This window comes from Macrobrachium rosenbergii, chromosome 20, assembly GCF_040412425.1.
Source record: "Macrobrachium rosenbergii isolate ZJJX-2024 chromosome 20, ASM4041242v1, whole genome shotgun sequence".
Lineage (NCBI taxonomy): Eukaryota > Metazoa > Arthropoda > Malacostraca > Decapoda > Palaemonidae > Macrobrachium > Macrobrachium rosenbergii.
Genome location: NC_089760.1, coordinates 31,858,481 through 31,882,600, shown reverse-complemented (window position 1 = coordinate 31,882,600; position 24,120 = coordinate 31,858,481). Strand labels below are relative to the sequence as shown.

Genomic DNA, 24,120 nt, shown 5'->3' with positions numbered 1-24,120 from the left:
TAACTACCTTGCTAAACATTTTACAAAATATACTCCAGTCTGTTAATCCTTAAGTGATGAAATAGAACAGCGCAGGATGATGTACGATACCATACTGATAACAGACAAGTAAATATTTCAGACTAATGCTGGGGATCATATAGTGTGTCTGGCGGCATTGTCTTACTTTAAATTTCATAACTGTAGTCAAACCCATATTTTAGGGATTGTAATTTAGATTTGATTATTAAAGATAAACCCTTTATGCCAGCCCTGTGAGAGTTTGTTTTAAATCGGTGATCTGATTAACCTACTAAATAATAATAATAATAATAATAATAATGATGATAATAACAACAATATTAATAATAATAATAATAATATTAGTAAATTTGATAATGAAGGATACTTAACAATGAGTGTTATATAATGGCAAAATTTTAAAAATTTTCTTCACAAGAAAAAACAAATCAATTTTATAATCAGGTTTCAAATTAAATAGATTTTTTACTATTTTAAAATATTTATATGGTATTGTTAAATTTTATTTCTACCCAGGAACATGACTTGAGTAAGGAGAAGTTTGAAACATTGTATTTTGGTGTTGGAGAAAATGTTTGGTGTTCTCATAATTCTATAGTTCCTTAATGATTATGATAGTTGTTAATAATGATTTATAGTATTAGTATTGATGATAATAATAATAATAGTAATAATGATAATTGTTAATATTATGATTATTATTATTATTTACAGTGTGATATTTCAATACTTTTAGTTCATGCTAGAAATACTCCCAGTGCCTTAATTTTCTTGCTTTGGAATGCAGTGTCAATGATTTGGCTCTTAGAAGTGTCAGTGATAACTGCATAGTGTGTGAAAATGGATTGAAAGAGGTTTTACTGCTCATACTTGTCTTTTTGACATACTGACCTTGACATGCTTACGTTCACTCAGCCATAGTAGATGCTTTCCTGATGATTTCTCGATGATAACAAATGCCATCAGTCTTCAGTACTTTAGATTTCTTGTTCTTGACCATAGTGCTTGACCAGGTTTCCATTATACATCGATAGGTTTTAAGCTTTGGTGATGGTTCTGTGAACATCAGTTTGCAGTAAACAATAATACAAATTCTGGTGATGGATTTTTTATGTTTTTATGTTTTAGTGATTTGAAAGATCTATGTGCTCTGAGACTTTCAATACTAGATGTGTCTTTGTTGTAAGTGTTGTATTTTCGTGCACCATGCTGTCACAGGTTTGTGAATTTTTTCTTTTTCCTCGCAAAAACTGAAGGGAATGAGGCAATGGTGACCCCAAGTGGAAAAGTCCTTAGTTGCTGCTAAACTGTGTTGCTTTTTGTCTTTCTGTATTCTAATTTTATTGTAAAAACAAAACAGCGGCTGGGTAGCAGTTGGTAATGCCTTTAGCGCAGGAAGCTTGGGCCTGGGAATATTCTTGATAATAGTGGCCCTTGCTGCATCGGCTCTAGCTGCTGGTATGGCCTTCTCCCTTTTATGGGTAAGTTTTTGTTAGCCCATTTTTCTTTATTTTATCCAATATTTTATGTATTTTAATCTATGCAAGTTTAATGTTAATGTGTATTGTTTGGTAGATTTGTTTATGACTGCTGAATGACTCTACTTTAGTGTTATTCACATGGCACAACTTTGCCCTTTGGAACATTGAAACATTTTTACCCGCAAAAAGCCTTTATTTTTAGTGATCAGTGTACAAGTCACTAAATTTCTTAAGTGCTCTTTAAGGTAAGTATGTTACAGTAAGCTTAGACTTATTATTAACATGGAATTTTGAAGCTGGTATAGTTTTAGATCTGCACCCTTATTGTACTTATAGGTAGGATTAACTAATTGATATAAAGCTTGTATGAGAATTGATTTTTTTTACAGTAAGTTCCAAGAAAGGGATGTTGTTTGCATTACATTTGGAGAATGTTTTTTTAATTGTAGTAAAATGATGAAACTTCAGATTTCCCAGTGTTTTTTTAATTCTAGTAAAATGATGAAATATCAGTTTTCCCAGTGGATAAAGGAGGCATTTGATAATGCTTCAGTTGATTTTGCTTTAGATACTCTGATTCTTTTGTTAAAGATTCACTGATGAATTAAAATATGCAAATAAAAGATCCTCAGACTTTCTATTTCTTAAATAAGGAATTGAGACAAGCTAACATAGATCTTATACTTAGTATCTTAACGCTGCCACGAGGAATGTTTGTTTGAAAATAGACCAAAAGGCTACTGGCACTTGGCAGTGTCACATCATTGCACCGCAATAGAATCAAGATACTGTACAGTTTTGTCTGGAGAGTGAGGAGCATACACTTAATTGGAGATGCAGAGGCACTGTAGATTCCTTCTAAAATAGAGCTTATCTTGCTATGCAAGTACTGTAATCATGTTTGGAAAGGGACTAAACCTGCAGTTAGGTTTTTCAGGTTATTAAATTGTCAGAGGAATCTATTTTTGTTTTTCTTGTAATTCTTGGCAGTGGAGTATAGAACCAGAATTTCGGAGAGCAGCGGTGTTAATATGAAACTACTTTGGTACCCATGAAGGATATAAAGTTCTTCAAGGTGTTAGTTTTCCAAATGTACCCATTTTGTTGCTGTAAAATCTCAAGCTGTTTGGTGGGAAAGTCAAAACTACAAATTGGGATGTGGTAGCAGAAGAAATTTCTGGTAGGGAGAAATTATTACAGAGAAGAGAGAGAAGTACCGTATATGCCAACATATAAGGCAATTCGGCGTATAAGGCAACCTCCATTTTTTGTGTAAAAACTTAGGTTTAGAGATGTGTTCGCCAGGTTTAGAGATATGTTCGCCATATAAGACGACCCCCAATTTATTAGATTAAATAACACTTATCAGCTGATGTAAGTTAGTGGTACATAAAGAAAATTAATAATTATTGTACCAAAAATGTGTAAAATCAGTACCTTCAAGATTTCAAAATGTTTGGGAAAGCTCACCATTATGAGTACTTTTGTATTCCCTTCAGAAAAATGTAAACATCACGACAAATGCTCAACACCTGAGATGTCACTAGCACCGGAGTAATACCTTTAAAATAGGAGAGAACCCCGATATTAAGGATAACTGGGGAACTGTCGATATCACAAAACCTTCATAAACAAGAAAGTTAGACTTACCCCGATTTACCCTTTCGGTAACATCAAATCTATCAATGTTAAAAGGGCATTGTATAATATGTATCAAAACAAAATTGTCTAATATTATTGCCTTACAATAATGGTGTCGCTAGTGATTCAATTGAAATATCTACGGTTTTTACCGTTATTACAGTTGTTTTGTTTAGTGTCAGTAGTTGTGATGGTAGTTAACTATTGTCACAACTATTGACACTTCAGGGGTTAGCTTATCATTAAAAATCTGGGCAGGATTTAAGGTTTTCTCTTTATACTTACCATATAAGATGACCCCCCATTTTGGGGGAGATTTTGTAAGGTTAAAAGGTCGCCTTATACACTGGCATATACGGCATCTACTCCAGAAGGGATGGAAACAGTAATGTAAAAAGCTTTGGAAAATGGAACTGGCAGCTGTAATATGTTGAAAACAGACCAACAGAGGGAATTAAGTATAGTTGAGGTTACAGAGAAAATTATGGAAAGAAAATGATTAGAAATATAGTACTCTATCCTTTTCCTTCTCATCGAACACATTTGGAAGTTGAATAAAAAAAATCCAAATATTTTGCCATAAATCTGTCGTAGCCAAGAAAACTCCAGTTCAGAAATTAAAAAAAAAAATAGAAGAAAACCTTCCTTACTTCCACTTCCAGTTAGGCTTTTCAGAATGTCACTGGGGTCAATTGTCTTTTCCTCTCTCTTCTGTCTTCAAAAAGTCCCCCTCACCTGTTCAAGAAATCCTAGTTGCTATAAATGTTAGTGCAGTTATTCTCCGTGGCACTAAAAGAATCGGTACACTTGTTCTCGGTGCCCCATGTTTAAAAAGGCTGTATGGATTTTGAGGTACTCCAATCTTTGATAATTACCAAATTTGTATTTATGTAATGAAGTGATTAGGGGCATGAAGTAATTAGTGCCAGGCTGTGTGCAGTATTTAAATTTTGCAGCTCTGAAGATGAACAGAGAATGTTTTATATTGAGAGATTGGGTGACCATGTTTCTGGCAGTAGTGGACATCAAGCTTTAGGTGTACAAGTAGAGGAATTAATACAAGTGGTTGAAGGCTTATATACAATTTACCATTATGGTCATAGGAGAAGAAATAGGTAGAGTAGTTTGAAAGTGTATTCAAGGAAAATTTTTTTATGTATTTCATTTAGTGTGAATAGTGTGATTTATACATGGCTCTTTTGCAGTATTTGATGCCAATAATGTACAGTATTTGTTGTAAAGTTTTATTAAGTTAATTTCAAGATTATGTTAATGTACTTTGTCTTGTGTGTCAGTCGGTTCTCTCTTTTTTTGAACAGGAACTTTGTATAGTAATGTATTGACAAGAGGTTATGTATCTGCTTAGGCTTGTAGTGTAGGGAAAGTATGAGATTATCAGAGATTCACGCTTGCATGCTTAATTCAAGAAACTGTGCCATTAGTTGGAGGGGAAGTGTTTGGTAAAATATTGGCTGCTGTCAGGATATTTATTTTTATCAATTGTAAGCCTTAGTAGGAAATACATATGTTTGGAAGGAACATACAATTAGTTTGGGCATGCATGAAAAGTGTGGGTATGGTAATACAATTATTGTGTGTTTAGTTTGATTATTTATAGGTAATCAGTTGTAGGTTGTTTGCTACATGCATTTTATATATTTTTTTTATATGCGAGGACTACTAGTTCAAGATTGAGAGGGTTCGTGGTGGAGTAGTGAGAGATCTGCAAGTAGTGAGTTTGAATTGGTGGAGTTTTTCTTGGCATCACAAATATGTAGGAGATTGATTTTATTGTGCTAAAGTTATTAACAAAATGTAATTACAAAGGATGAGCGTAGGTTATGAGAATGCCTCATTAGGAGTTTTGTCTGAATTTTTTGGTTATTGTTGTGTGTACATAATAATTACTGTTGAAAAACTCTTTCAGTTTTCATACATGCATTTTATTTCACAACTTAATAAATTTAAGTTTCATTAATAAAGTTATAGGGAAGATATCAGTCTTGACGATAACGTATTTTAGAATAATATGCTGAATTTTTGTAATTTGTAATACTGTACTCAGTAATAGTAAATTTTTATGTATTAGAGGGGCAAGTTAATTATAATTTTAGTGTGATTATGAAATGCAATTTATTTTTTTACATTTTTGAACTCATTCTATATTGAATCTTGATGCTTGCATAGGTGCACCGAATTTACCGAAGCACTGGAGCCAGTTTTGCCAAGGCGCAAGTGGAATTCTCTCAAGGAGTAATGAGAAATGAACATGTGCAGTCATTCACTGCAAATGCTGCATCAGCAGCAGTACGGAACCAGTTCTCAGGGGCTACAACTCCTGGTGGCACTGCTGCTAGTCCTCGATTTTAAAGTAAGTTACTATTACTCATGGTTATGAGTGCATTCCAACAGCATAAAGCTTAAAATGACAAATGAATAGATAACCAGGTATTATGAAGAGGATTTGGCTTTCCACTATCCATTTTCCATCAGCAGATGTGTGATGGTGATTTATGCTCTATTTAACTGGTGGTAGCCTGTCTTTTAGATTGCTTAGACTGTTGTGCTATACTGTACACTTGTAGTTGTACAAAAACCTGTTACTCATAATTAGCTTTGTTCCATATACAATAAACCACCTGTATTCGCATGGATGCGTACTACACCCTCCAGCGAATAGCTAAAAGCCACGAATACTTAAAACCCCTCTAAAAAACACTTAGAACTGCCTATTTTGATGGTTCAAACACAAAAAAATTCTAAAAATGCTTATATATACCTGAGTATTTTATTAGTTTTGTCACAAAAAGTGCATTTAGTCATGAAAATACAGCAATTAGTGAATATTTCTCACTGAAAAATACTGTGAATGGGCGAATTTTCCACAAATAATGTGTATACTGTATATATTCCATAGAGAAATCTGCGAATCGGTGATTCCACAAATTATGAGAACACAAATACAGGGGTTTACTGTAAAACAGACCCGACTATGCTGATTTGAATAACTGAAAGAAGAAAGGGTCTAATGTACATATGCAGCCTATAGTCCACCTATAATTTCTTATTCTTCTTTAGCTCTGATGAGTTGGACTTGTGGTGCACATCAAGTGTGAACTGAACCAAGTATGTTATCCACAAGCTTTGGTGCTTCTTTGTCCATTTCTTTATTATTTCCTTTTTCGTGTTCACATTTTTTTAGTTCACATTCTCATTCTTATTCCCCCCGCAATAGGTTTAAGGCCTTAGTGGTTTTTATTTTTCTTTTTGTTTTGGTCATTGTTCTCCCGTCATGTTATTTTTTTTTCAATCATTTTTTGTCATGGCTTGGCTTGTAAAGAGCAAATTTTACTTTGACTATGTGGTATTTGCCAGGGTTTCTGTTGCTGAGTGGGATCTTTCAAGTTACGCTATGATTCCAATGGTTTATGTCTTTCTGACCTTCCCTCTTGCATCCTTCCTTTGTCATCACTCGCTTAAATCAGACTCTCTAGATTATCTTGTTGGCTTTTATGGTTTCCTGGTTACACATAGTTGTAGGTTTCTGAGGAGGCCCTTGCCCAGGTTAGGACCAGTGTGATACGGATTCATGTGCCCTCTCTCCTCTGTTTAACCTTACCGTGAGGTCTTTCATTCCATCCATTACTTAAAGGAAACTACCTAGACAGCCAATTCTGCTTTGTTTGATTGTGAAGCTGCTGAGAAGTGCTCTGCTCTATTGAAGACTATCGTCAAGTTGTGGCCTGTGTTAGCAAGGAGATTTTTAACCCTGATGATGGGTCTCCATTTGAAGTACAAAGGTGTAAAGCCTTTTGATTTTACAGTCTTTTGACTGTAAAATCCAAGAGCTTGGAAAGGATGTGACCACAGTTGTCTGCCAGTATATTGGTATGAAAATAGACAGCTAGCATCATGCAAACATATTAACAGCCAACTCCGAGTTGGGTTTGAAATTTACTGGTAGGAACAGGAACTTCCCTTCAGTACCCTTAATTATTGTGGAAAATGCTTTCATGGATGACCTTTACGTAGGAATATTAAGGTGGAGTTGTACCACCTAATATCCCATCTTGATCAGCTTATGTTTGAGTGCTTCAAGGCACAGACCTTCCAGAAACCCATAAGGTTGATACAGAAATGAGTATAAAGGAGTATTGGTGTTCCTTTAATATTGAAAATACTCGAACATCATTGGTGTCTTGGTGGTAGGTTCCTGAGGTCTTCATATATCATTGTAGAAGAGTTTGTGTTAGATCATGCCCACAGTTTTGCTGTATTCAGTCCTTACAGTATTGCAGACACACACACACACATTTACCCCAAAAAAAGGCAGAGGTCAGTGAGTTGTTGAAGGAGCAGAATGATTAATTAGCATAGACTTACATGAATTAGGGCAGCAACACATGCAAGACAAGGCATGGCACAGAATTAGGAAGAATCTCCCGAAGTAATCTTTAGCCTTAATTGATGAAGCCTTAAAAAGGTCTATCTTGGAATGAGGCTCTGCCACTCAGCAAAAGGATTTATCCAACATTTCAGGTTATTGAGATTGCTGTTTGAAAAGTGTGTGCAACATGGTAGACTCTGGACGTTTATTTTAAGCCATTGCACATATCACTGGAATTCAGGCTCAGCACATGAATTGCCAGTCCTTGGACCATCAAGACTGGAAGCATCTGTAAAGCAACCTCTTGATATTCCTCTCCTTCAGTCCCCATAGAACAGTGATCCCCCAACCTCCCATGGTAATATCTTCATTTAGTGCTGTTGTGACATTGTATAGATAAATGAAGATTTAAAAGATTTTTTTTATTAACCCTTAAACGCCGACTGGACGTATCATACGTCAACTAAAATTGTCTGTTGGGTGCCGAGTAGACGTACCGTACGTCGACTACAAAAAATTTCAACCTTCGGTCAACTTTGACTCGACTGAAATGGTCGAAAAACGCAGTTGTAAGCTAAAACTCTTACATTCTAGTAATATTCAATCATTTATCTTCAGTTTGCAACAAATTGGAAGTCTCTAGCACAATATTTCGATTTATGGTGAATTTCTGAAAAAGACTTTTTCCTTACGTCCGCGCGATAACTCGGCCGAAAATTTTAGAAATTCTTTCGTCATTTTGTCGTAATTTTTGCACTGTTTTATATTAGCCGTTACATAAACTTTTATATATGAAATTGTGCGCAATTTCATGTAAAATACAGCAAAATGCAACCCATGGTTGTAGCTTTTATCAGTTTGGAAATATTTTCATATCACGATAACTGCCAAATTTTCAACCTTCGGTCAACTTCGACTCGACCGAAATGGTCAAAAAACGCAATTGTTAGCTAAAACTCTTACATTCTAGTAATATTCAATCATTTACCTTCATTTTGCAACAAATTGGAAGTCTCTAGCACAATATTTCGATTTATGGTGAATTTTTAAAAAAACCTTTTCCTTACATCCGCGCCAGAAATTCTTTTCATCACGTTGTCGTAATGTTTGCACCGTTTAATATTAGTCGTTACATAAAGTTTTATATATTGAAATGTGCGCAATTTCATGTAGAATACAACAGAAAATAAATTATGGTTGTAGCTTTTATCAGTTTTTAAATATTTTCATATAAATCACGATAACTGCCAAAATTTCAGCCTTCGGTCAACTTTAACTCGACTGAAATGGTAAAAAAACGCAATTATAAGCTAAAACTCTTACATTCTAGTAATATTCAATCATGTACCTTCATTTTGCAACAAACTGGAAGTCTCTAGCACAATATTTCGATTTATGGTGAATTTCTAAAAAAAAAAACTTTTCCTTACGTCTGCGCGCGGTAACTCGGCCGAACATCTCTGAAATTCTTTCGTCACGTTATCATAATGTTTGCATCGTTTTACATTAGTTGTTACATAAACTTTTATATATGAAAATGTGCGCAATTTCATGTAGAATACAACAGAAAATAACTCATGGTTGTAGCTTTTATCAGTTTTGAAATATTTTCATATAAATCACGATAACTGCCAAAATTTCAACCTTCGGTCAACTTTAACTCGACCGAAATGGTCGAAAAATGCAATTATAAGCTAAAACTCTTACATTCTAGTAATATTCAATCATTTTCCTTCATTTTGCAATAAGTTGGAAGTTTCTAGCACAAATTTTCGATTTATGGTGAATTTTTGAAAAAACATTTTCTTACGTCCGCACGGTAACTCGGCCGAACATCTCAGAAATTCTTTCGTCACGTTGTCGTAATGTTTGCACCGTTTTATATTAGTCGTTACATAAACTTTTATATATGAAAATGTGCGCAATTTCATGTAGAATACAACAGAAAATAACTCATGGTTGTAGCTTTTATCAGTTTTGAAATATTTTCATGTAAATCACGATAAAAATAGAAAAATTCTACTTTCGGTCAACTTTAACTCGACCGAAATGGTCGAAAAAACTGCAATTGTAAGCTAAAACACTTACAGTCTAGTAATATTCAATCAATTAGCTTCATTTTTCAACAAACGGGAAGTCTCTAGCACAATATTTTGATTTATGGTGAATTTTTAAAAAAAAAATTTTTTTACTTCATGGCGTTACGAATTCATGCATCATTTTGTGATAATATTTTCTCTGTGTTGCTTTGATCGTTTTACAATTTTTTATATACCAAAATCATCGCAATTTAGTATACAATACAAAGAAAAAAAAAATAACCCATTAGCTTTAACCGTTTTGCTCACAGCGCGATTTGTATAAAATTATATATGAACAATTTTTTTTGCGCTGTCATATATTTCAATATTTATATATGATAATGATATTTTCATTTCTGATGGTTGCATACTAAACTTTAGGAGCCAAAAATGAACTCTTAATCTTAAAAACTAAGTGTGCTGTGATTTTTTGAAAAAACTTTTTTTCCGCTTCAGCGCTAACTCCCGAACGCCGCTGGCATACGGGAGACGATTTTGTAAATAGAGGCTCGGCGTTAGAGGGTTAATAGGCAACCACATGCTTATGCATAAAAACTATGCATATTATTCATAGACATTTATACATTTAAAATGTTTAATGTCTATCAAAAACGAGTGGTTTAAATTTTGTTGAAAACTAATTTCTTTTAAGAATCTATAGGCGACTACTGTTTTTTTTTTTTGCCCGTTTTGAATTGGTTTCTCATTTTGATAACCAGAGTTAAAAATTACAGATGGTTAAAAAGAAAAAATGCTTTACCCCCTTCCAATGCAATATTGTTTAGTGCGTATTTTTTTTTTTTAGTATTATCAACTGTTTTGTTTCTTAAAACTTGATATAACTTAAAATTTTCAAATTTTGAAAAGTGTACTGTACCAAATATATCAGAATACAAAAAGAATATGCTAGTCACCACCCTCCTCCCTTTAAGTAGTCTGTCATGTCATCATCTTTTTTTTTTTTTTAAGGGTATAATGTACTGTTCTTTTGATAATTGTATATTTATTATGGAGTGAAAAGAAAGCAGAAACAAAAAAATTTATTTTGTGAATTTACGTGGCTGTAGAGTGTAACTACCTCCTATTCTGTAATAGCTAATAAAAGTAATGTAAATCACTCAAAGCACACATTGTGCAATATTATTCAGAACATCTGTTGTACAAAACAGTATTCAGCTTCAGATTAAGACCAAAACTGGCCTTATATCTTGAAAGATAGTTTATGGCAAGTGATAAAAGCAAAATGATCTCCAACCTCATAAATGATAAGCCAGAACCAAGTTTTTTACCAGACAAGTTTTGGACCCCAGTGGAATCTGAAAGGGTAAAAACATATAAAAGTAAATTATTCAGTGAATGACTTGTTTCCTGAACTTTCTCCCCATTTTGAGAACTGGATTTGTTCTTCCATTTTCTTCCTAAAAGTTTCAAATCAAGTAACTTGAATTTTCCCATTTTGAAAAGTAAACTGAAATTGCATTTTTCTTTCAGGTAGAAGCAACAGTAATTTGACCAGGACTTGTGGCATTTTTCCCCTTCCTTAGGTCTTCTGTCTTCTCATTTACTATTTGAAAGACCTGGAAGATCATCTATGAAGTTTTGAATGGTTAAAGCACAGTCAGAATAGTCTATACAGTAATAATTTTATGTTATAGGTGGTAGGCAGACTGGTTTCAAAACATTTGGATTTTAGTTCTATAAGGAGTATATAAAGTTGGTTCATTATTATAAGTATTTTTTGAAGATATATTATTTTATCTTCTTTAGTTACCAATTATTGGATATTTCATCTCATGGCAATTAAAATTTTCTGTCAGCAATTATATATTGTTGTTTTGTAGCAGCACTTAACATAGAAATACTAATTATAAAGGACTTTTAATGAAAGTGTACAAAAAATGTCCATTTGGTATCAAATAATTTGAAGCAGTAATTTGAATGTGAATTATATTTAATTATTTAGTATTTCGTATAAGAATTTTTATTTTGCCAGTAGATGGGTTAAGAAAAAAAAGCTTTCCTAAGGCTTTGGAGAACTCTTAGCCATTTGAAATTTTGTAGATTTTTGTTGCTGAAGATCACCAAATTACTCGTTACAATTGTAGGCATTTATAGTTAAAATAAGAATGTATTTGAAACTCAAGTGGCAAAATATTTTGGGGTTACTTGAATTTCCTTGGTAATGAAAATGCATCTATTAATTTTTTTCATTGTGGGCTAAATACTTACACAGCTTTATTCCTGAACAATTACGAATAACTGACATTACTATTTTCAATAACATTGTTCTTGGTCCACTAATAACATATGCGCCATCAACATTGCAGGGTTCCCTACGCAAAAACTGTAGGGGGGTTGGATGTTATTTTAGTACCACTACAGCCCAGAAGACTTTGATGGATCACTGTGGCCTCATTTGTATTAAGAGAGGAAAATATGCTTTGCATGACTCCTAATGTATGATGTAAATATCTTTGCTTCAGTATAATGATTGCCAAATACCTGATATTACTGTAGTAGTTGTATTATTTGATATTTTACCAAATCAAATTGAGAAAGTTCTTGTAATGCAGTCTGGATGCCATTCTATTTTATTTAGTGATTTAAGTATAATTTTCAGTTGAGAAGTTTATGATTTTGTGAAAAGGCAGATTCCTGTTTGAGCAGGTTGACAGATTGCTGTACTTAAATTTTCCATGGTTCTCTTGCAAATCAGTGAATTATGAGAAGCTGTGATGAAACCAATCCTTCAACTGCAGTTTTGAAGATATATAAATTTCTTAAATAATTTAGGATTAAGGGATTACATTTTGATGAGGTGAACATAATTGTGATCGAGACGTTCATGCTCTACTAATTGTAAGTTATTGTTTTGTTTGTGATTTTGGCTGAAAAGTTGCCATAGATACTAACTTTTAAATTAAAATTAGAGCGATATCTTAGGTTGATGTTGGAATGTAAAGGAAGAATATTGTCTGGTGGGATAGTTTATTATGTTAATGAGACATGTTTTGGTTGGTTAAGAGATGTAGTTGATTATTGCCTGTTGAGATTGTTTCACAGGAATTTTTATTTGTATTTGTTGCTTCAAGTAGTTTCTCTTTTTGAGAAAATTATGTCTTGATTTGTGATATGCAATATATAATATATATTTGTAGTTTATAAATAAATTTCAAATGGTAGCCTATATTTTAATGCTTAGTTGTAGTAATGTTAAGTCAAACTAAAGATAGGTCTCGTGTGGGGGGGAGGGGGGGAATATGGGTGTGAAAGGGTAAATTTAATTGCTATTGCTTCCTAGTAACTAAATCAATGAGGGTCATTTTTTTTTTCTCTCTCTCAACTGTAGAGCTAATATATTACACAAGAACTGATGGAGTTTCTGAAGGACCTTCCATATTTTGTCGTGTTTCTTTATTTCATATTTTTTTCTGAAGTTCCATGTTATGAATTTAAATGAAATACAGTACAGTGTATATAATATATACTGTAAGTGTTCAAAGGCCTTTGATTCATGTCCTTTAGAATACACTGTAACATCTCCAGCTATCATCTTTAGAGCACTGGACTTGGAGGAAACAGCAGGAGTAAAGTATAGTCAGTCATTTATTAAGCAAAATATCAACATTGTAAAATATACAGTATCTTACATTTGTATATAAATATTTATAACTCCACCATTAATACACAATGTAACAGCATTGCAAGTTTGCATAGTGTAGAAAAGTGTATTATGCTATCAATTATATTTAATATGAAATATTCACTTCCTAATTACTATGTTACCTAACCAATATATTACAATTACTATATTATTGGCATTTGTGATCAGAATATTGTATTTCTTTAAAGGCACTGTGATAAAAGTGGAAATACAGAAAATACACAACATAAAAGGTTAAAGGTAAAGATTTTTATAGAGGTTAATTAAATAGCAAGAATTCTGGCAACTGCTACGAGTACAGCAATGCCCCTGAAATAGCTGAAGCAGAAACAATTGAGCAGTAATCCTTAGTTCAAGACTTAACAAAATGCTGACAACAGAATTCTGCTTCTACTAAGGATAACCAAAAATATCTGACTTCAGCCAAGAGTAGCCTAATGAAGTACTATAGCAAACCAAGGTAAAGGACTAATACTATCTAAAATACAGCACTCATAATCAGTATATCTTAGCATACAGCCTAATGCAATAAAGCCATAAATAAATTGCCCATTACAACTTAAAATTAAATAACTAAAAAGATATACAGGCTGAAATTAAAACTATCTACATACAGCTCTTGCAATATAAAATTCTAGCAACCAAATGCTGTATTTACTTGGTTAGGGTCACATGTAACAGAAAATGAATGGCCACTGAACAAGTAGTTCAGATAATTTTCATGTACACATCCCCTGACATCTCAATTCAAATTTTTATTGGAAGCAATAAAATCGATGAAAGTCAATATTTCTTGACAATTTGTGCACATGAAAGTCCTGCAAAGATTAAGGCTTCTCTCACTGACTAATCAGCAGAGTTTGGTGCAAACCTCCAGTAAGTTTATCACAGGTGAAATATGAAAATCTTGGCTTTACAACATTTATGAACAATAACATTTTATTTGAAGGCACATTTGGAAAATTTTTGCAAATGTACATATTCTTTGGTCCTGAAATTTCGTACTGAAGTGCATTATTGAGCACTGCAATAATTCATTTAGCTTGATCACCATTAGCTTAATTTGAGAACTTTCAATTAAATTTATGAACATTACTATTTTGGCAGTACATTTGATAATTCACATAAAACTCACTTCAAACAAATACCAAGTAAGAATATGTTGTACTGTACTTAAACCTGACTCCACCAAGTGAAATACCCTGGATAAAATATTGCATTCAATTGTTGGTAATTGCCCCTAAACCACACACTGTAACTGAGATAGTAATAAATTTTGTACTCTAATTTTAAAAGAAAAATAGATGGCACTGCAAATCGGTACTTAATTTTCACTGTTGGTAACACTAAAAAATATTCTGGTCCCTAAAATTTATAAAGACATGATAAAATAAGGTACCTCATCTAAAATACTGTTTAAAACAAAATTCATAAACGGCTAATAAAATATCGTTCAAATTATACATCTGGAAAGAAGTGCCTAATTTTCAGCATAATCATAACCTTGAACTTTCTACAGTGTCAAGATCACATTACTAATAAAAAAGTTGTACCTGATCCAATGAAAATTTACATTCGGCAGGTACTTTCAAGTTCATTATTTAATAAAAAAAAATATATATATAATTTAATAAAACTTCTTACTTATGGGTTAAGCGAGAGGCTTGGAGGCAGTATTTCCTTTCAGGATATGAAAATTTCATACTTTGTTAATGTGTACATTAACAGTCCATCAAAACAAATGTGTACTGTACTTTCATAAACTACAGGTGCCACTGATTTTCAATCAGTGTTTGCTAGCTGTAGTTACATGTACAATTGCCCACCCGAATGAAGCAACAATTACTTGATTACTTAAAAGTTAATATGCATGTTGTTTTCATGTCAAAACATCCCTACCACTTCTGAAGACAATGCTAGGTCTGTTGAGTAAATTCAGGAATCCTTAGTTTCTCAGAGATGAATTTACCTTGCTAGATGGCTCTCATAATTACCAGTATTACCTAGATGCTTTGAAGAATAATCTTAACAGTATTACCTAGATGCTTTGAAGAATAAAGTCAAACTATACAGTATGGTTCTGTAACATGAAAATGGAAGATTATGTTTCAAATTGAAATGATTACGTATATCTAAAGTTAACTATTACTTGATTTGTGTGGACAACTGACATGTTTGAAATATATAAATCTTCAAATATTTCTGTATTTACCATCCATTTGTTTGAATAAAAATTACGGTTTAAATTTTCACCCAAACTTCAGTAAGGGTGGCATAAGCTATTAGTTATTAAAAATTTGTCACCAAAATTAACATACAAAAATATACTTTATTTACGTGTAGAGAGATATATGGCAGCTCATAAAAAAGACCATTTACTTCATGGCGCTGGCAGGGCTCCTTCCAAGTGAGATGGTGGGGGTGAGCTGGCTGTTTCTGGTACTCTTGAAATAACTGAACTGACCTGATTTTCCAATCGAAGACTATATGTAACTTTTTTGGCTGTCAGTCTGAAAAAGAAAAAAAAATGAAAAAAAAAATGAACTGTGAATATTCTATTTAACACAACATAACAGATTTTACAAGGCTGTCATACAGCATATCTTTATGATCACACCCCTGAACCAATGTGCATTAAAATCTTTCAGGGGGCTTGCCTCTGTAATCAATATTCATTAATTCTCAAGTTGAACGAACTACTTCATCCAACAGAGTAAAAAGTCAAGGCTTAAATGCATAACATTAAAAAGAGTACAAAACCTGACTCTTCAAGGGGCTGGTAAATTCTTGGCTCTTCAAGGAGCAGGTAAATTGAGAAGGAAAATCTTAATATTTGGAATACATCCATAATATTTATACCAGGAATAAAGGATGTCACAAATCTGTTTTGGCCACAAAAATCCATTATATTAATCTTCAATTTTTTGCACTGAAGCAAACATAAGTTTTCATTTTTGTCATTACAAAAAACAAAAGTTGCCAAATTTGATCATTTTAGAGATACAAATTCTATTTCACCAAATAAATATGCCTAAGCTTATTGCGAGTAAAATTTTAAGGAAGTTAGTTGAAAATGGTGGTGCTTTAGCACTTTGAAGTTATGGTTTGACAGACGAGCTCAAGTTGGACAGCTGATACACTGATATACAGTATTATTTTGACCCAGGTTTCAGGTTTTGTTTTCATGACAATCTAAAAAGTGTGGTCCCAAATAAGAACCAACACACAGAGGAGTTTAATTCCTAACTACTTAGTTAGAATACAACTATTCATGAAAAGACACTGCACCCTACGTTAAGTTAGGATGATTAGGGACCTGCCACCGGAAGCTAGGTTAGACAAAATTATATTTGTATAGCCTGGCTAGTCTGACTATCACTGAGAGTCCTTGTTTTTTCCCTCTGGCATTCTTTGCAAATTCTTTTCTTTTTAATCCATTTAATATCCTTCCTTAGATGTTTCTTGGTCAGGCTTTACATTTATTCACAATGACTTTTCAGATAAGTTAACATTAAATTCTGCTATCATTCATTTTTATGTATTGACAATGAATTTTGTTTTTGCTCTGCTGATGGACACAGCTGTCTTGCATTCCATTTCTGCTTTTATAATAACTTGGTATTCTGCCAATGTGGAACACCACAACAAAATTCTTCAATGAATCTGTTTCCAAGAATTGAGATATTCATTGTTTGTGAAACTTGGACAATCACATAAAGTATGTCCATTTGTTGGCACTGCTTGTTCTGGCATTGAGTTGTGTGGTTTATTCATTAAATATCCAAGGGGTTTAACATAAGTGACCAAGTCAAAGATAAGATTAAATTACTTCAATGTGGCATTCCAGAAAGACTTCCATTTATTAAAGATTATGGGTATTAGAGATGGTAAAAAAAGAATCACTCACTGAAAATAACATGTGATCAAGTCACAATAATTGTAGTTTTGGCTGCTTTTCTTAGTATCTTCCTTTCTCTTAATTCCTTCATAAACAGTTCTCCAACATATTTCAGCCTATATAATAGCTTCATACAATACTTGGATTAAAAATTTATTTCATGAACAAAAGAGTTCCCACGGCAACAGTTTTGAAGAGCTTCTGAAGCACTTTGGAGTTAGAAAAATTTCTGTTGTTAACAAGTTTTTAAAAATTTCAGCTGCTAACCATATTACACATTCCTGTTGTGAAACAAGAATTTTTAGGTAAAGAAAACTAACTGGTTTCATTAGATGTACAGCAGCAAATCCTACATCAGATGGGAATTTGAAGCCATTAATATAAATAGCATGACATAAACCTTTAAACCTTACATATTCTATTGTGTGTTGCTTATGATGTTGATGAGTATACTAATTATCTCTGTCATAAAAAGTACACGAGAGTATAGTTTCATACCTTCCACTTAACCAAAGGAAGGGGAGAGCTCAAGAATTAGAAGGAAATAAAATTATGTTTTTTGGTTGGTGAAACACTTGTCTATACCTTTACAGCAATCACATCATTACTATGTCACAGTGGAGAAAGATAGGTGGTTCACCACTAAGACCTTTATAGATACACATTTATTCTGGGGGGAACTTATGACTCCAAGGCAGATTCTAAGTCCTTCATTACAAATTATATCTCAGTTTTCACTGCTGAGTCATATACTGCATTTGACTTCCATAATCTATCACATACTCTTTATCAATCAATTTCTGGCAAGACTTTATATTTTTCAAGAAAGAACAACTTACCTTGAGCAAGAATTATCAAAAACAAGAGTATACACTCCAGGTTGCTTAGTCTGTAATCTCCCTTTTACAGTTGCTCCCTCAGCTGATGCTACGCGAGTTGTAGGAATTAATACTCTTTGCTGAGTGGCTGAAGATGTTGCTTCACTGTCTGACCTTTGGGAATTCTCTGTCTGAGGAGGCTGGTGTAGGACAGCAAATGATACACTCTGAAAGTGATCACTTTTATCAACAACTTGTGAAATTATTTACAACAGAAAGCCTTTCATGAACTTTCATGGGGCTACAGTATTCAAGTTTCTGTTAGAAGTGACTGCTAACTAAGTTCTAGACAATAAGAAATAAGAAAAAATTGCCAGATATTTCCTAAATTGTAATAATTTCCAAGCCACAGGTTACTTCAACAACCAGTTTACGTATAAGAGTGGAGAAGCTGAGCCACTAACTTATTGGGTTTTGATGAGAAGTAAACATGGTATCAACACAGGTTACTTCAACAACCAGTTTACGTATAAGAGTGGAGAAGCTGAGCCACTAACTTATTGGGTTTTGATGAGAAGTAAACATGGTATCAAAGAAATGGGACAGAGTCTCTATTACAAGAAAAATATCTCTTAACATAACATAGACTATTAACTGGTGAATCAGTACTCAAGTACAGAAAAAGACCAAACATACCAATAAGGAAAACTAAGAAAGAAATGTTACAAAGGAGTATGAGAAAGTGTCAATAAACACAGGTACAAAAAGTCAGAATAAATCAGAGAAAGAACGCTAAAAAAGACAGGTGTGTGATGTGACATCCTGAGAGGGTTATATAAATTGAAACATGAGGGTAGAATCAGAAGAAAAAACAATGGTAGGTTAAACATTCTTGTGAGGTCATGAGTAAGAGATATGACAGGGATATTCTGACGGATATAATAGAGGCTGAAGTCCTGAAAGTATTAATGAACGAACTCAGTAATTAAGGCACTTATGAGAGTGAAACTTCTGGGCTGTGATGGAGTCACTGCATGTTTATGAGCTGCTATTAACTGAAAGCAGGATGAAAGGATCTCAGCAATGTTCATAAAATATAAGTGTTAAACAGAGAAAATTGAAAATCTATGAAAGCATTCCCAAGTTTAGGGTGCCCAGAAAGGCAAGTGATATGTGGAGGCTGTGGGATTGTTGTTCAAAAGTAGTTCTACTAAACTAATAAGCAATTTATAGGCTTATAGTGATAGCTTAAAGGATTGATAACTTAAAGGATTTATTTTCATGTGCAAGTGAAAACTGGGCTGATTTAACAAATTAAGATAGGCATGTGGGGAAAACCAGGGGAACTTATGAATAGTAAAAGGCAGAATGCAATGTAACTTGGAAAAGGCCAAGAAAATCATGGAGAAAGTACACACATAAAGTCCTGAACCTGATGCAAATTCAAGCTTAATGTAAAACCAAACAGAGGGACATTATGTATGATGATGAATGTCACTATTAACAGTTTCACACATACCTTAGGTTCAGATGCAAAATGCCAGTACAACGTAACCCCAGCAGGTAGATCAACAGGTACTAACACACGTGTGCCTGCTCCAACCCATGCCTACATAAGCAGTAATAAAATGAAACTGTCAGCAAGAAAAGCATCACATGTGAGGGAGAAAAGATTAGATAATTAACTTTTAATAAAAAAAAATATACATAAAGATTATGAATGTGATCACACTGTATACTTGAAAGGGTGTACACTGTACCTCAGCATTTGTAGGTGGTGATTCGGCAAGTGACACTGGTGTCAGAATATCTGTAGTAGCTCTGGTTTCAGTTATGGCTTCATTACTCACAGGAGACCCACTACTTGGACTTGATGATAATCTTGAACTTTGCACTTCTTCATCAGATATCACAGAAAACTCTTCATCATCTGGCAACTTGGAGCCTATGGGAAATGGGCGACCTTTCTGGGTAGTGGTTCTTGATGTAGCTTCCAATCCAGCTGCATTTCCACTGGCTACGGGATATGCAAAATCATATAAAAAACCCATACGACACATTAAAATCCTGCCAAAACAATGCTTGCTTGTACAATATATACATATTTATTTCTTTTATCTTCATTAGAATATTACACAACACTGAAAGTGACTTCAAATCATGCTCTACGAAAACGATGATGGCACACTAATTGCAGCAAGGTAACTGGTGTGAAAATGTTTAAGCATATAAAACTGGGGGTGAAAAATACCAGCCTACAACTGACTGCCAATTGGCAAAAATTCACTATCAAAATGCATATTAATATTATACCTAAATATTATTTTCTAGAGTATTGGTTTCTGCCATGGTGGCTACAGTAATTACTGTATTGGAAACAACATAAAAACCTAGTACAGTATGCATGCCAAAACATCTGCTGTTCTTGGAATGAGAGGAAGTTACTACTGGTAAAATCAAATGAGTGTCAATCAGACAAACCTAAAAGTTAAACAGAGACTTTAACTCATCAGTATGGCTGAACTACTGTACTTATTTTGGTGTTGTAATGTACGCCACTCCCTCTTCAATGCCTGCCATATATTGTACATCAAACCTTACTTTTCATCTGAATTACTTATAATTCAAGTACAAAACATTGCTTTGACTGCTTCCTTTGTCTCCTCCATTAGTATCTCTTACTGACAACCAGCACAAAACCAATATTCGAACAATGGTTGAACAAATTATAAAGCATGTATCATTAAAGCCATCATAAGGCTAATGTCCATCTCTTTAGCATTTTCTATATCAGAGCTATCATCAACAGTAATGCTTATATCAGCCAATCCCTCATATTGTGTCAGACATGTGAGGAATTTTAGTGAAAGGGTAACAGTCCCAGTTTTGTTACCTGTAAGCTTTATGCAACTTCTGATTATTTTTTTAAGAGACCTATCAGAACTGTAGTTGTTTAGTTTCATGGTAAGAGTACAGAATATTCCTTTACACATTCCATAAACCTTTAAGAAATAAGGAAAAAGGAATTGTTACTTTACCTTCACTGCTTTGAACAGCAGGAGATGCAATTATTGTAGCTAATTCTGCATGTATCGAGAAACAGTCATCACAAACTCTTACACGGCGGCTGTTGAAAACAAGGGAGAATGTTACTAGATTTTGTCTGCCAGATAAGTTTCAAATACAAAAGGCCCTAAGATACAAGAGTACAAAGAATGTACAGCATAACTGGAATATTCAAGAAATTAAGTGGGAATGTAGTAAAAGATAATCATAAACTCATCAGCGAAAATAAATACCTGACAACATAATTTCTTGAGCTATACAATATCAGCAATTGACAATGCACACGATTTGCAATCTCATCGCCAATACACTACAGTACAGTTGTATGACAATTATTCACAGCGTGGTAAATGGAATAATTTTTGAATTGTAAAAGAAGATTAGAAAATTTTCATAGTTCCTGGGGCTCATTTTACAGAATAGACCATTTTGCAATCTTCAATATAACAATAAGTCTTTGAATGGTAAAAGAGGATTAGAAAGTTTACATAGTTCCTGGGATTAATTTTACGAACTGACTGTTTTGCAATCTCCAATACCCCAATTATTTCAAATAATAATAAAATTCACTGTTGCGGGGTCACAGAAATTTTGCCTCTTAACCCTTAAACGCCTACTGGACGTATCATACGTCGACTAAAATTGTCTGTTGGGTGCCAAGTGGGCGTACTGTACGTCGACTACAAAAAATTTCAACCTTCGGTCAACTTTGACTCGACTGAAATGGTCGAAAAACGCAATTGTAAGCTAAAACTCTTACATTCTAGTAATATTCAATCATTTACCTTCATTTTGCAACAAATTGGAAGTCTCTAGCACAATATTTCGATTTATGGTGAATTTCTGAAAAAAACTTTTTCCTTATGTCCGCGTGGTAACTCGGCCGAAAATTTCAGAAATTCTTTCGTCATTTTGTCTTAATTTTTGCACTGTTTTATATTAGCCGTTATGTAAAGTTTTATATATGAAAATGTGCGCAATTTCATGTATAATACAACAAAATACAACCCATGGTTGTAGCTTTTATCAGTTTGGAAATATTTTCATATAAATCTCGATAATTGCCAAAATTTCAACCTTCGGTCAACTTTGACTCGACCGAAATGGTAAAAAAATGCAATTGTAAGCTAAAACTCTTACATTCTAGTAATATTCAATCATTTACCTTCATTTTGCAAAAAATTGGAAGTCTCTAGCACAATATTTCGATTTATGATGAATTTTTGAAAAAAACTTTTTCCTTACGTCCGTGCCAGAAATTCTTTCGTCACGTTGTCGTAATGTTTGCACCATTTTATATTAGTCGTTACATAAAGTTTTATATATGGAAATGTGCGCAATTTCATGTAGAATACAACAGAAAATAACTCATGATTGTAGCTTTTATCAGTTTTGAAATATTTTCATATAAATCATGATAACTGCCAAAATTTCAACCTTCGGTCAACTTTAACTCGACCGAAATGGTAAAAAACGCAATTATAAGCTAAAACTCTTACATTCTAGTAATATTCAATCATGTACCTTCATTTTGCAACAAACTGGAAGTCTCTAGCACAATATTTCGATTTATGGTGAATTTCTGAAAAAAAAAAAAACTTTTTCCTTACGTCTCGCGCCGTAACTCGGCTAACATCTCAGAAATTCTTTAAATCACGTTGTCGTAATGTTAGCATCGTTTTACATTAGTCGTTACATAAACTTTTATATATGAAAATGTGCGCAATTTCATGTAGAATACAACAGAAAATAATTCATGGTTGTAGCTTTTATCAGTTTTGAAATATTTTCACATAAATCACGATAACTGCCAAAATTTCAACCTTCGGTAAACTTTAACTCGACCGAAATGGTCGAAAAACGGAATTGTAAGCTAAAACTCTTACATTCTAGTAATATTCAATCATTTACCTTTATTTTGCAATAAATTGGAAGTCTCTAGCACAATATTTCGATTTATGGTGAATTTTTGAAAAAAAAAAACATTTTCCTTACGTTCGCGCGGTAACTCGGCCGAATATCTCAGAAATTCTTTCGTCACGTTTTCGTAATGTTTGCACCGTTTTATATTAGTTGTTACATAAACTTTTATATATGAAAATGTGCGCAATTTCATGTAGAATACAACAGAAAATAACTCATGGTTGTAGCTTTTATCAGTTTTGAAATATTTTCATATAAATTACGATAAATAGAAAAAATTTGACCGTCGGTCAACTTTAACTCGACCAAAATGGTCGAAAACTGCAATTGTAAGCTAAAACACTTACAGTCTAGTAATATTCAATCAAGTAGCTTCATTTTGCAACAAACAGGAAGTCTCTAGCACAATATTTCGATTTATGGTGAATTTTTGAAAAAAACATTTTTTATGTCCGCGTTACGGATTCATGCATCATATTGTGATAATATTTTTCTGTGTTGCTTTGATCGCTTTACAATTTGTTATATACCAAAATCATCGCAATTTAGTGTACAATACAAAGAAAAAAAAAAATAATCCGTTAGCTTTAACCGTTTTGATCACAGCGCGATTTGTATAAAATTATATATGAAAATTTTTTTGCGCTGTCATATATTTCAATATTTATATATGATAATGATATTTTTTCATTTCTGATGGTTGCATACTAAACTTCAGGCAATGACAAAAAAAGGAGCCAAAAATGAACTCTTAATCTTAAAAACTAAGCGTGCTGTGATTTTTTGAAAAAAGCTTTTTTTCCGCTTCGGTACTAACTCCCGAACACCGCCGGCATACGGGAGACGTTTTTGTAAATAGAAGCTCGGCGTTTAAGGGTTAATGAAATTTATTTTATTGTTTTCTTTAAGTTTCTAAAATTTCCTTATATATATTCTTGGTTACAGTGAACAATATATTTATTATCCTGACAGCTATAACTGTTATCCTAGCAACTGATGATTATGATGTTTTCTTTAAAACCAATGTTTTTAGTTGTCTGTATCTATCCTTTATATGCAGAAGTCAGAAACTTGACAGCCATACAACCAAGAGGCTTTCATGAAATCAACAAATTTGCATAAATCTTAGATTTGAGAACT

General features: G+C 33.2%; 2 protein-coding genes across 18 annotated transcripts in view; one reads left to right on the top strand and one right to left on the bottom strand.

Annotated features, from left to right (window-relative positions):
- Positions 1 to 13,113, top strand: part of Scamp (secretory carrier membrane protein) — a 54,557-nt gene extending 41,444 nt beyond the window's left edge. For 8 of the 11 annotated variants that reach the window (XM_067122402.1, XM_067122401.1, XM_067122410.1 and 5 more), the window contains 2 exons: positions 5,331 to 5,514; positions 11,103 to 13,113. In XM_067122402.1, coding sequence (XP_066978503.1) covers positions 5,331 to 5,513 — 183 coding nt within the window. In that variant the 3' untranslated portion in view covers position 5,514; positions 11,103 to 13,113. Of the gene's footprint in view, positions 1 to 1,381; positions 1,503 to 5,330; positions 5,515 to 11,102 lie in introns of all 11 variants that reach the window. The other 3 variants (XM_067122403.1, XM_067122412.1, XM_067122409.1) reach the window with 1 other exon arrangement.
- Positions 13,114 to 13,199: 86 nt separating this feature from the next.
- The window catches only part of LOC136849213 (FYVE and coiled-coil domain-containing protein 1-like), a 70,908-nt gene continuing 59,987 nt past the window's right edge, over positions 13,200 to 24,120 (bottom strand). For all 7 annotated transcript variants that reach the window (XM_067122393.1, XM_067122395.1, XM_067122394.1 and 4 more), the window contains 5 exons: positions 21,030 to 21,118; positions 19,752 to 20,008; positions 19,511 to 19,600; positions 18,013 to 18,218; positions 13,200 to 15,785 (listed from right to left, as the gene is read on the bottom strand). In XM_067122393.1, the coding sequence (XP_066978494.1) occupies positions 15,656 to 15,785; positions 18,013 to 18,218; positions 19,511 to 19,600; positions 19,752 to 20,008; positions 21,030 to 21,118 (772 nt within the window). In that variant the 3' untranslated portion in view covers positions 13,200 to 15,655. The remainder of the gene's footprint in view (positions 15,786 to 18,012; positions 18,219 to 19,510; positions 19,601 to 19,751; positions 20,009 to 21,029; positions 21,119 to 24,120) is intronic.